Consider the following 14,414-nt stretch of genomic DNA (forward strand, 5'->3'; position numbering starts at 1 on the left):
TGACACTGGGGAGCAAAGAGGATTAATTTGAAGCAACATTTCAGAAGGATGGGTTTGTAAGAAAGCTGCCAAGATGTAGTGGTCTTAAATGAATTTTTTTTTTTTTTTTTTGAGATGGAGTCTTGCTCTATTGCCTGGGCTGGAGTGCAATGGCCTGATCTCGGCTCACTGCAAGCTCCACCTCCCAGGTTCACACCATTCTCCTGCCTCAGCCTCCTAAGTAGCTGGGATTACAGGTGCACGCCACCACACCCGGCTAATTTTTTTGTATTTTTAGTAGAGATGGGGTTTCACCATGTTAGCCTGGATGGTCTCGATCTCCTGACCTCGTGATCTGCCCACCTCAGCCTCCCAAAGTGCTAGGATTACAGGTATGGGCCACCACACCAGGCCTAAATGAATATTTCTATTACTACCAACCAAACCATCATTACTGGAAACTCAAAAACAACATCTGCCCGTGAGAAGGTGACGTACTGTGCAGTGCCCAGAAAGGGCCCCTGTCTTCCTACTTAATTCTGCAGGGTGGGAGCCTCAGGATCCTGAAAAACACCCAGCTGGCAGTGTACTCACCTCTTCCCCGCCTGTCACAGTCCCCTTCTTCTCCAGACCCTTTCTAAGCAGCTTCAACAAGTAATCCGCTCGGGTCTGTAGCTGCTTCCCCTGAGGCTTTTTATCTGTCTCCACCGGCAGAATCTTCAACAAGAAAGGAAGAGAAGCACCCGCCACCACCCACATCCTGGTTAGTGGATCAGGATAAACAGAGACAACAAACACTGAGCACAGTCCTTTCCCTCCCCAACCACCCAAAATATAGATTAAAGCCTCAGATCCTATCTCATGTCCATGGCTCCCAGTCACTGAAAATCCCTCACGAGCCGTTCTCATTTTACAAAATGGGATGGAGAAATCCAGCTCTCCCAATGGCTCCTACCTGTGCTGTTAACAGGGTAGAACAACTCAGGTAGGAGGGGCTTGTGGCTTCATCTGCTAGAGCATCCCAGCCGTCGTGGATTTCCTCCTTCCAGGAGCAGGGAATCCCTGGAGCTAGGTTAAAGCTTCGTTTTAGATTGAAAATGCTTCCTAGAGCATTGCCGGAGAGCACTGAGCTACGCCAGGACATGATCTCTTCCTTGCTACAACAATTGGGCCTCTTGCCAGACTGAATCTGGTCTCAGTGCTCAAGGCAGGGTGCTGTCACCCTCCTAAAACCCAGATGGGATGAGCACTGTTAAACGTGCCAGGAGCACAACATGGAGCAAATCCTACCAAAATTTGAGCCAGTCAGCCTTCCCTGCTTAAAGCTCCAACCATGGCCTTGCTACTTGCAACAGATAGGGTGGGAGGCTTGATTTTGTGGGAGAAGAACAGCCAACGTTTAATTCCATTACAAAGAATACCTAGGCGACATTCAATCATTATGTGAGGAACTGAAATATGGTTGTTTCTAAGGTACTTTTAAACAAAAGGGCCAATAACTAAGGCCAAGGAATGCTTTTATCATTAACAAACTTACCTGGGTATTTATTGTAATGAAATCTGACCTATAATTAAATACCAGAATTTTAAGATTTCTCCTGTGGTTTCCCCAAAATTTCACCTGATTACTGTCTTTTCCCTTTATCTCCATCTGTGAGACAGTGCCACAGACCACTAAAGATGGAGGTATTTCCAAGGAGAATGACTGTACTAATTTCTAATTTGATGCCCCCTCGAAAATAGTTAGAAATAAGTAATCAATATAAAAATATTACACAACAAATCTTCTAGAAATCTCTAGCATGGTAGGGTTACTTACTTTGTCAGTTAATTTAAGCTCTGGGTCTGTTTTAATTAACTCCCAGTTTCCATAGCCATGTTCATAAATTCCCAGCAACAGGCGAGAATCATCTTCCACCCCCCACTCTACATCAAAATGTGCAGCTTTGACACGACAGGTTAAGCAGTATCTAAAGAAAGTTTAAAAACAGGAAGACATTAGAAGAGGGGCCTTTTTGGCATGTTAAAGAGGAGATAGTAAAAACACTATGTAACTACACAAAGTCTAACTTCAAATCTATTTTCTTATGGTACAACCACCTAAGAATGTACACAAAATATACTCACTTTTTTTTTTCTTCAGGGTCCACAGGGATAGATTTATGCAGCATCTCAAACTCCTCTTCATGTTGGATAATGGATTTCACATTAACCTGAACTCCAGATATCTTGATTGTTGGACCTCTCCTTTTCCCTGGTCCTTTTCCTGAAGAATACCAATTTCACATTAGTTAAATGAAAATCTGCTTAAGTTCCACAGAAAACACGTGTCAACGAACCCTGACCTCTTAGTCTCTCTCAATATATCTCTGGCTTGTTATTTTGAAGATATAATCTATAATACAAAGTTTTTTCTCAATTAATGTCTGTAAAATAACCTTCGAACATTCAGTTTTTTAAGATTTGGAATTTTTTTAATTCACTGATGTTTATAGTTATATTTTAATCTTCCAGTTTGTTTCATACTACTTTGTTTCTAAATTAACAAAAATAGATTCTGAGGGTATAACATTAGTGCTGAAGGTTTCTCTTTTTGTTTTCTTACCCATCCCACTAGCGGAGGTCAAAAAACTCTCAAGTATTTTAAACATGAACTTGATCTTCACAACACTATTACTGAAAAAACATGAGCTTAAGTTCATATCTAACACATGTGAAATGATGAACAAGTGGTGGCTTAATAAAATTACGGTAGGCTGGGCGCGGTGGCTCAAGCCTGTAATCCTAGCACTTTGGGAGGCCGAGACGGGCGGATCACGAGGTCAGGAGATCAAGACCATCCTGGCTAACACAGACAGTGAAATCCCGTCTCTACTGAAAAATACAAAAAACTAGCCGGGCGAGGTGGCGGACGCCTATAGTCCCAGCTACTCGGGAGGCCGAGGCAGGAGAACGGTGTAAACCCAGCAGGCGGAGCTTGCAGTGAGCTGAGATCTGGCCACTGCACTCCAGCCTGGGCAACACAGCAAGACTCCGTCTCAAAAAAAAAAAAAAAAGAAAATTACACTAACCCGGCCAGGCACGGTGGCTCACACCTGTAATCCCAGCACTTTGGAAGACCAAGGCAGATGGATCATGAGGTCAGGAGATCGAGACATACTGGCTAACACAGTGAAACCCCTTCTCTACTAAAAATACAAAAAATTATCCGGGCATGGTAGTGGGCGCCTGTAGTCCCAGCTCTTTGGGAGGCTGAGGCAGGAGAATGGCATGAACCCAGGGGCGGAGCTTGCAGTGAGCCAAGATTGTGTCACTGCACTCCAACCTGGGCGACAGAGCGAGACTCTGTCCCAAAAAAAAATAAAAAGAAAAAGAAAGTTACCCTCACCCAAATTTCAAATTAAAATGATCACGGAAGTAAAAACAAAACCCCCATCAAATAGTCCAAGTTGAAATCCATGAGATAATGCTATCTGTTTATGAGAGGAAAACTCCTTTCAATAGAAAATGGGCAGAACATATGAACAGACACTTTATAGAACAAAATGCAAGTGACCCTTAGAGATGTACAATGTTGTTCATTAAAAGAAAAATGAAATACCATTTCTCACCTATCAAAGTGGCAAAACTCCAAACTTAAACTTTAACAATATATTCTGTTTGTGAGGCTTGTAAACAGGTACCAACAAATATTACTGGTGACCATGTAAATGGCACCAGACTTATGCAGAAGGATTTGGGAATATCGAAGCGAAGTATATATGCATTTTCCCAGGACCCAGCAATCCCACTTCTAGAAATTTATCCCAAAGATATGTTGGCAGAGATACGAAATGGTATATTCATTAAATCATTATTCATTGTGGCTTTCTTTATAATAACAAAAGACCAAGAACAACCCAAATATTAAATACTAGAGGAGAAGTGTGAATTGACATCTACCTACATGGTAGAATACTTGCAACTGTAAAAGGAAAGAGGATGATCTCTACATAATGATATGAATTTATCTCAGTCATGAAAAAAAGCAGGTGCAAAACAGAGTATGTTCTCTTCTGTGTAAGAAGGAAAATATACACACACAAAAGAAACAAAGGAAAGATAAACTTACAACTAATAGAAACAGTAACCTATTATGGAGGAAGAGAAGAAGGCTGGGGAACAAAAAACGAAAACAAGATGCTCCAAATGTACCTTGTTTTATAGTTGTGACTTTGAACCATGTAAATGTTTTTACATAATTTAAAAAATTAAATCGAATCAAAATGAGAAAAGCAATCGCTAAATATTGAAAATAAATGCAAACAAGAGTGTAACTGTATATTAAGTTGGTGGCATAACCACACAGAGAAAAGAATAACTTTGAATAATTTAAAAATATATTTTGATTGTATATTGTTAGTGTGATATATTCTAAGATCAAAAAGAAATGCAAAGAAATTGCACTTTGCATTTAAGCATTTTTTTGTTAACAGTAAGTTTGGTATTGATATTTGGAAACATATGTTTAGGATAAAGCAAATATGTAATTACGTTAACATTTTTAGAAATAAAAATTTCAACCTAAGGGAAAAGAAGTATCAATAATCTTCCATTTGATCTAGAAATGTCAGCCTGGATTCAGAATATGCTGAATACCAGTTTACAGGAAGTACAGGTGTGAGGAAATAAGTTAATACCAAGAAGAAGCAATCAGCCAGATCCAGAATGTGAACATGCACAAAAAAAGAGGGATTTCGGGGAGAAGGGAATGCTGTAAGGAAACAGCTCCACAAGATACTATGAGATAAAAAAAGCAAGCACAGAAAAGTGTGCATGCTGTACTACCATTTAAAAGGGAGAAAACATTATTCATTTCTCAAAAGCATCAAGAAGTAATATGAATACGTTTTTCAGTTTTAAGCCTTGTAGATGTATTACTTATTCAAAACAATTACAAAGAAAACATACTGGATGTTAAACCTAAAGTTTACTTTTGGGTGTATTCTGAATGTTATAAAAGCACATATTCAGATCATTTTGCAAACCATACAAGTTATTTGTCTTTTACAAAAAAGAACGTATCTTAAAATAAGTTTTGACTCTCTTGAAGATATTTTTAAATTATATCAAATTCAATAATAACCTTAAAGAGAAAAAAAGAAAATTTCAAAGCACAAATACTCACTTCTTAATAACAGCTAACACTGCAAGCTAGACACTATGCTAAACAATTTACAAGTATGGAATTATTCAATCATCCAAATCCTTTGAAGTAGATATTGTTACTCTATTTTGCAAATGAGATAGTTGAAGGGATGTAACTTGACCAAAGTCTTGTAACTAGGAAGTAGTAGAACCAAAATTCCAGATAACTGACTGCCTCTTTCTCTGGAGCCTGAACATTTAACCACAGCTCAACAAAGCTGCAGAAGGGTAGCCTTACCTAATAAATGCTGCCCAAAAAAAGGCAGACATGGCACAGATAAACCACAGTCTGGAGAAGTAGAATGATAACAACTTCATTTCTTTTTTTTTTTTCTTTTTTTTTTTTTTTTGAGGCGGAGTCTCGCTCTGTCGCCCAGACTGGAGTGCAGTGGCCAGATCTCAGCTCACTGCAAGCTCCGCCTCCTGGGTTTTGCGCCATTCTCCTGCCTCAGCCTCCCGAGTCGCTGGGACTACAGGCACCCGCCACCTCGCCCGGCTAGTTTTTGTATTTTTAGTAGAGACGGGGTTTCACCATGTTAGCCAGGATGGTCTCGATCTCCTGACCTCGTGATCCGCCCGTCTCGGCCTCCCAAAGTGCTGGGATTACAGGCTTGAGCCACCGCGCCCGGCCACAACTTCATTTCTTTATTTAACTAATTTATTTATATTTTGAGACAGGGTTTTGCTCTGTCACACAGGCTGAAGTGCAGTGGCATGATCTCAACTCACTGCAGCCTCTGCCTCCTGGGCTCAAGTAAACCTCCCACCTCAGCCTCCCATGTAGCTGGGATTACAAGTATGCATCCTACTACTCTCAGCTAATTTTTAAACTTTTTATAGAGACAAGGTCTCACTTATATATTGCCCAGACTGGACTTGAACTCCTGGGCTCAAGTGATCCTCTGGCCTCAGCCTCCCAAAGTGCTGGGATTACAGGCGTGAGCCACTGCACCTGGCCTCCCTCATTTCTTTAAAGTTCACTATGAGGGTGCCCTTACCAAAAACAACTTCAGAGTTCTCTCCTCACAAGCATTCCTATACCTCTTGCTTTTAAAGATATCACACAGGACAGGCAAAATCACTTTCTGGTATCAAAGAGAAAACACATTGCATGTCCAATCCAATGAGAACAAATTCTAGTGGCATGAAAATCTCAATGTAACAAAAATGTTTACAATATTCATCCAATATTTTATTTATTCCAATTAATTTTCTAAATATCCTTTCTGTTTGCCATAACACACAATATATATCCAAAATAATTAACAATGCTTGTGATCTATAACACCTCTTATTTGCAGGAAAAATACAGAGGTGTCCACCAAGCTTTGCCCCTGGGTTTTACATCACTCAAACGAATTTAAACTTTCTACAGCAACATAAAAAGAAACCATTTCATCTTGTTCTTCACTCTACACCTTCTGCAAATCAACTTCATTTGTGAGTAGACCTGTAGGAGCATAGAATATTAAGCTCGCAGAAACGCAGCTCAGAATAAACACCTCAAAGCACTAGGCATGTGTGTTCCTCAAGTCTGTCCTTAAAACGCCCTTTAGCAACAGAAATCCAGTCCATGAGTGCCAGCCTGTGAAGACTCACTAAAGCCAACTTCACTTACCCTCGCTGGCATTTTCTTTCAGCTGCTCTTCATATTCCTGCATTGCTGACACACAACTGTTGTGGATCAGTTCACCCAGGCGCTTCAGATCTGCCACCGACTTATCTACCAGCTCAGCATCACGTGCTATGCACTCCAGCCTGAGAAGGAACAAATATGGGGACATTTCAGCGCCCTGTGCCCACTCTTCTTAAATGTCATGAGATGCCACTAGGCCTCATATAAGCTTCTCCTGCAAAGACACTTTTCTTTGTGTTCCTTTAGTGGTCATTCTAAGGCTCCAACAAGAACCCCTGGACATTGAAGGCTAACACATTCATTTTCCATCATAAAGAATTGTGTCTTGAATATTCCACAAAACAAAACAATTCCAAAAAACAGAGAGGAAAGAAATAAACAACGAAAGCAAACTTTATTAAATAAATAGGCTGTTAGTGGCCGCAGGTGAAGTGCCTGAACACCATTTGTACTAGTTTGCTTCTTTGTATTCACTTCCCTTTCTCCAGCCTACTTTCACCCACTGCAATGTTCCTAGAAGCAGAGTATAGTTACTTCTACTACATGTTTAGTTGATCTCCATGTCATATGAAGCACACAAATATATTAACTATATGTCTAGTTGATCTCCATGTCATATGAAGCACACAAATTTATTAACTATACGTCTAGTTGATCTCCGTGTCATATGAAGCACACAAATTTATTAACAGCTAAAAAACAGGCTGTCAAAAGGTGCCAAGCCCCCTTTTCCACATCCTGTTGGCTTTTACAGTAACTGGCCCAAAGACAGGCAGTCTACCCCTGGGTGGTCAGCAACAGTCCTGGAAAGATGCAACTGACTTTCTTGGCTTTGCTGTGGCTTAATGCTACACATCACTACCTCCTCTCCAAATGGAGAGGACCAAACAAAAATAGACTTGTAATTTTCACCCACTCGAGAAATTTGTCAGAAGAAAGAGAAGGGAGCCCAATATTTCCTTTAAATTAGGGCTTTTTAGATTTTATAGAAAGCAAAGTACCAAGCTATTTGAAATAGAGTCTTCTGTTAAAATCCAACTTCTGAATCATTTTATAAATGCTTATAGAATAGTAACAACAGCTACCATTTTGGAAGTTATTATTGGCAAGGCTATATGAGTCCTTTGCATTTATTCCTCATAAAATCCTGCTAATTAGCAGAAGATTATAAAATCATCAAGAGCCTTTTACCTTTGACATTATTAAATCTAAGAACTAGGACACAAATAACTAAATACATTCTTTTCAACTGGAGTTATATGAACATCTCTCTGGAAATTATTTCACACACTACGGTTTTGAATATACTTGGCTTCATCTCCCTCACAAAGGTGAAAGTCTTTTTATGGACGGCCTGTCTTTACCATCTTTGTCATCCCTCTGCAGAGGGACATGAATCAACAGGCACCCAAGATATAAATGTTTGTAAATGAATGTTTCCAGAAAAAAAAAATGTTCCCGGCATTAGTATTAAATGGAAAAAATTACCAAAAAACAACGTACTATATAATAAAACCAAAAAAGAGGAAGATAAGGGACTATTATACTGAACTTACCGTTCAAGAGGGAGACCAAACTTCTTATAAGCCTTGATGAACCTAAGAATAGGATCGATAAAACATATTAAAAAAACAGAGACTTACTTTAGTTATGTTGATGCTAACATATTCTGTGATGACATATGAGCCATGCACATTGTCAAAAGTAGAGTGGGCTCAATCCTTGCAACTACCGAAAAAATGAATAAATGTTGAATGTCTTTGAAACTAGTCAACTTAAAATAATGACTGCTAAAAATCTATTCAAATTAAAGATCAACTTTATTCTCAGTGACTGTCCATAAACCTGCTTAGATATATGCTAGAGAACTGTGACTTAGCTCTAATATCCTTTTAAGAAGGTACAAGTTTATAGACTTCGTTGTGCCATAAAGGATTCAATCATCAAGACTCAACTGTGATAAACCCTTACATCGTTTTCATCAGCGTATTCAGTTCACCATTGTTACCTTCAATACCATATTTTTCGTTATTAGAAAACAAATAATTTTTTAGCTGTTAAGATTTTTTGACTGTCTCAAATAGTTTTTGGAATAAGGCAAAGTAAAATATGATTTAAAACTTCTTAGGCAAACGATTTTGAAAACTCTACTGACCTCTCCTCCCAAAAATCCAATCTATCTTCCCACAATTCTCTACCCTAAACTATGCTACATACCAACTCATGCCATCATCCCCATTCCTACAGGCTGGTCACCAGTACTTTCCACTAAAAACCAGGACTTCATGACACATCAAGGGCATCATGTAATACGCCAAATTAGTACGATAACTGGGTTATATAACCGTGTAAGGACAGACACTAAGGGAAAAAATGGAAATGAGAAGACATGGCTACAGAATAAAATGGGACTGAATATGACAATAGCTAAAAACAGCATTACAGAAACAGCACAGATACAAGGGTTAGGAAGGTATTATATATAAACATAAAACTGAGGATTACCCCTTAACTCTGCATTTCTCCTTCTTGACAGATACTGAAATATTTTATGTCTAAATAACACTTCAGATATGGCAGACTAACAGTCTGTGAAAATATGCTCCTCCATAAAAGCAATAGGAACGCTGGCATAAAGTGTCACAATCAGTATTGTCACAACTCTGGAAATTAACCAAATGCATGCAGCTATCTAAGAAATTTATTCAAGAAAATGGCTGAGAGCCATCTAAGAAATTTATTCAAGAAAATGGCTCAGCAAGCTTCAGGGCGTTTTTTAACTTACACTATTCCCACCCCGTTAACCCCGGCTGCATGACAGCCTTGAAAACTAACACTTCTGCAGCTACAATAGCTGTGCCAACCAGCAGCACAGCAGCCACTGGAGGGTGAAGAAGAGGCTGGGAATTCTCCAAAAGCCCTATTCCCACAGAATGATTGGACCTGGCTAACAGTACCCTGAGAAGCTCCATTCTCAGGCTTGTCTTTATTGGATTGACCCAGAACTCACTCAGTGTGAATAGCCCTGTCCACAATTCATTGGTCAAAAACAATTACATGCAAAGGTTTAACAGCATGACGGCCTGAGGCAACATTACCAGCTGGAAATAACAAAAGGCTGAACAAAGACAAAAAGAAAAACTGGAAGGAAAGATGTCCATAGGATACTCTGAAAAGCTCTGACACATGTGCTGGTCTGTGTCCATGCAAAGGAAAGATCTCAGAGGGTCCTTCCACACATTCCTGGGACACCCTCTGCGCTTTGGCTTCCTGTCATCATCAGAGTCTTCTGTCTCACTCTCAGAAGCAGAGGATCTCTGGGCCTGCCTCTTAGGCTCGCTGTCAGAGTCACTGTCATTTGTCTGAGCCTGAGAAAGACCTTGAGGAACTGTGCAAGCAGGAAATGAAAGTTAAGGCAGAGTTGTCAACTGCCTTCCAGAGCATTGAAACATGACCCAACACACACACCCAGCCCTTCAACAAAGGCTGATAGACTTACAGGGTCAAAGCATTTACGGAAATCTCTGTTCAATCATTAGCTGACCACTAAGCTAAAGGAGTAGAGACTACACATAACATGACAAGGATCACATAACATGACAAGGAATACAGACTTCAGAGAACTAGTACAGGAAAGTCACTAAACAAGCAAATACAATAGCAGCAGCAAACACAACGTATGGCTGGGAAGGGAGATCTGATTTCTAGAGTTGCCATATGACTTAAAATGTTCAATTTTTTCAAAGAAAAAATTATGGGACATACAGAAAACCAGAAAGTAGGCTGGGCACGGTGGCTCACGCCTGTAATCCCAGCACTTTGGGAGGCCAAGGCGGGTGGATCACCTGAGGTCAGGCGTTCCAGACCAGCCTGGCCAACATGGTGAAACCCTGTTTCTACTAAAAATACAAAAATCAGCCGGACATTGTGGTGGGCACTTGTAATACCAGCTACTCGGGAGGCTGAGGCAGGAGAATCACTTGAACCCAGGAGGCAGAGGTTGCAGTGAGCTAAGATTGTGCCACTGCACTCCAGCCTGGGTGACAGGAGCAAAACTCCATCTCAAAAAAAAAAAAAAAAACCTATGAAGTATACATAGGGAAAAAAGCAGGTAATAGAAACCATCCCTAAGGAAGTCTAGCATGTAGGCTTATCAGACAAGGATGTTAATCAGCTATTATATATCTTTACAAGAGTTAAAAAAAAATGTCTGGAGAATTAAAAAGGACGAAAATGTTATCAATAGAAACAGAAAGGCTGTTTAAAAACAGACACTTTTTAAAGAGTGAAATAGAAATTCTAGAGTTGAAACCTACAATAATGGAAATGAAAAAAAAATCACTGGGGAGGCTCAGCAGCAGATATGAGCCTGAAGAAGAAAAACTGGCAAATCTGAAGATAGGCCAATTGAGACTATCCCACGTGAGAAACAGACAAAAAGAAATTAGACTTTCTTTCAAAAATGAAGATGAAATTAAGATAGTGCCAGCTAAGCCAAAATAGAGAATCCGTTGTTAGCAGACCTGCCTCAAAAGAAAATGCTAAAAGAGAGTCCTTTGGGCAGACATGAAAGGACATAAAATAGTAACTCAAATCACATGAAGAAATAAGAGCACCCATGGAATAATAAAGTAAATATAAAAACAGTATACATGTATTTTTGTTTGTAACTCTTTGCCTTCTATCTGATTTTAAAAGACAACTAACTAGGCTGGGTGTGCATGGCTTACGCTTCTAATCCCAGCCCTTTGGGAGGCCGATGCACAGTGATCACCTGAGGTCAGGAGTTCAAGACCAGCCTGGCCAACATGGTGAAATCCCATCTCTACTAAAAATACAAAAAAATTAGCCAGCGTGGTGGCGGGCGCCAGTAATCTCAGCTACTCGGGAGGCTGAGGCAGGACAGTCACTTGAACCTGGGAAGTGGAGGTTGCAGTGGGCCGAGATTGCACCACTGTACCCCAGCCTGTGTGAGAAGAGCGAAACTCCGTCTCAGAAGAAAAAAAAAAAGAGACAACTAACTATACAAAGTATTAATTATGAAACTGCACTCATGGGTTTACAATGTGTAAAGATGTAATGTGTGACAACAGCACAAATGGGGGTGGTGAGCTATAACTGGAGCAAAGTTTTTATAATGCCATTGAAATTAAATTGACGCTAATTCAAAGTAAATTGTTCTAAGAGTTACTTGTAATCTCTAGGGCAATCACTAAGAAAATAAGTGAAGAAATAGTTTTGTTTCTTTTACAGGTAAATAAAATGGTATGTATTTAACACAAAAGAAAGTAGTAATGGGGAAATAAACAAAAAGGACATGACATATAGAAGACAAATAGCAAAGTGCAGACATAATTCCTACTTTATAATAACTGCATTAAATGTAAATAGACTAAACACTAATAAAAAAGAAGAGATTGGCAGAAAAAATATTTAAAAAAATTTTTAAGATACCATCTTTTTTTTTTTTTTTTTCCTTTTAGACAGAGTTTTGCTCTGTCACCCAGGCTGGAGTGCAGTGGTGCCATCTCAGCTCGCTGCAAACCTCGGCCTCTCGGGTTCAAGCAATTCTCATGCCTCAGCCTCAGCCTCAGCCTCTCAAGTACCTGGGACTGCAGGTGTGTACCACCGTACCTGGCTAATTTTTTGTATTTTTAGTAGAGAGAGGGTTTTGCCATATTGCCCAGGATGGTCTCAAACTCCTAGGTTCCAGTGATCTGCCTGCCTTGGCCTCCTAAAGTGCTGAGATTACAGGTGTGAACCACCATGCCTGGCCAAATATCATTTTTTTAAATTTCAAATACCGAAAAAGAAAGATGGATTGACTATACTATTATCAAACTGAAAACAGGCATTAAAACAAAAATTATTACTACAGACAGAAACACATGTTACAATAATAAAAAGGCCAACCAAGACCTATTGATTATAAAAAGTATATACAATTAATAAGAGTCCGAAAACACATGAAGCAAAAACTGACAGAACTGAAGGAACAAATGGATCATATAAGAGTAACAGAGATGCCAACATCCCATTTTCAATAATGGGAAGAACAACCAGGCTGGGCACAGTGGCTCAGGCCTATAATCCCAAAACACTGGGGGCTGAAGCGGGAGGATACTTGAGGCCAGGAGTCTGAGACCACCCTGGGCAACATAATGAAACCTTGTCTCTACAAAAAAAATTTTAATTAGCCAGACATGGTAGCACATGCCTGTAGTCCTGGCTACCTGGGAGGCTAAGGCAGGAGGATCACTTGAGCCCAGGAGTGTGAGGTTACAGTGAGATACGATCATACTCCAGCCTGTGCAAGAGAGCAAGATTCTGACTCTACCAAAATAACCACAACTACACAGAAAATCAATAAAGAAATTAAAGACCTGAAAAACACTAAGCCAAATACAGCTATAGAACACACTGCTCCATAGCAGAAAACATATTCTTCTCAAAATAATACTGGGAATAGGGAGCAAGAGGAGGTGGGGTGTATGTATGTACACATAAAAGTTTGGCTACAAATTCAAAATTGTTAAGACGATAAGTACAAGAGGGATGTGTTATATGCTATTCTGTCAGTAATTTGAAATATTTCTATTTTTCCATAGTAAATTAAACAAGGAAAGAAGAATAGGTGTGGCCTTTAAGTGAAAAGAAATACCTTACAGTTTCAAATATATGAAACTTAAAGGACTATTTAATATAATTATAATATGGATTAGGCCTTAAAACCATCTTTATACTTTCTATTTTCTTCAGGCTTAAAAAAAAAAAAAGATGGAAACTGGAAAAAAAATAATTTGTAAGCAATAATTTTAGATTTTTTTTTTTGGGAGGACAGAGACATTTGAATCAGATACCAAGAAATGTATAGTAATCTCACATAGAAAGATGTCTAAAACTGATTTTAAATGGGATCAGGGAAAGCAACGTGCTGAACAACATGTTGTACATACTACTTATAAACCAAAGCAAACCACCAGCAAACTGATATCAGTACTAAAACGGGTGGGACTGGGATTGTAGGGGAGGGGAGAGGTAGTGAGGGTAGACGTATTTGTACTATTTTTATTTTTGACATTTTTTTTTTATATACAGATATATAAGTCTGTATATATATGTATGTCAATTATCTTTCCCCCAGCTGAACTTTGTGGAAATGTTCTGAATAACCAGAGAATAAGAGAGAAACAGAGAGATGAACAACAAATAAAAGTGATCTCAACAGAAAGAAACCTTGGAGAAAGAAGAAGAATCCTAAAGATCTGGGACAGGACCCAGCTTCTCTTGCCTTTTTTGTAGTATTAGCCTCTGCCTACCCTGTCACAATGTCCAGGATCCAGTCAACCCAAGACTTACAGTATGTATTTCCAAACAAGCTCAGTGAGACAGAGCCTCCACCAACCTTCGGATCTCTGCATCAGTAAATCCCTCCACGAGGTCCTTCCGCACACTCCTGGGACGCCCTCTGCGCTTTGGCTTCTTGTCATCATCAGAGTCTTCTGTCTCACTCTCAGAAGCAGAGGATCTCTGGGCCTGCCTCTTAGACTCAGTGTCAGAGTCACTGTCATTTGTCTGAGCCTGAGAAAGATTGAGGCAGTCACACTGTAAC

At 39.5% G+C, this 14,414-nt stretch overlaps 1 protein-coding gene across 1 annotated transcript in view; it reads right to left on the reverse strand.

The window, feature by feature from the left end:
- CHD2 (chromodomain helicase DNA binding protein 2) overlaps nt 1-14,414 on the reverse strand; it is a 146,771-nt gene that overhangs the window by 29,720 nt on the left and 102,637 nt on the right. Inside the window, exons 28-33 of the mRNA XM_011958054.1 lie at nt 14,208-14,383; nt 8,359-8,400; nt 6,785-6,924; nt 2,107-2,245; nt 1,799-1,949; nt 574-696 (exon numbers count right to left, since the gene is read on the reverse strand). Coding sequence (XP_011813444.1) covers nt 574-696; nt 1,799-1,949; nt 2,107-2,245; nt 6,785-6,924; nt 8,359-8,400; nt 14,208-14,383 — 771 coding nt within the window. The remainder of the gene's footprint in view (nt 1-573; nt 697-1,798; nt 1,950-2,106; nt 2,246-6,784; nt 6,925-8,358; nt 8,401-14,207; nt 14,384-14,414) is intronic.

The sequence above is a fragment of the Colobus angolensis genome, unplaced genomic scaffold (assembly GCF_000951035.1).
Source record: "Colobus angolensis palliatus isolate OR3802 unplaced genomic scaffold, Cang.pa_1.0 Scaffold112, whole genome shotgun sequence".
Taxonomy (NCBI): Eukaryota; Metazoa; Chordata; class Mammalia; order Primates; family Cercopithecidae; genus Colobus; species Colobus angolensis.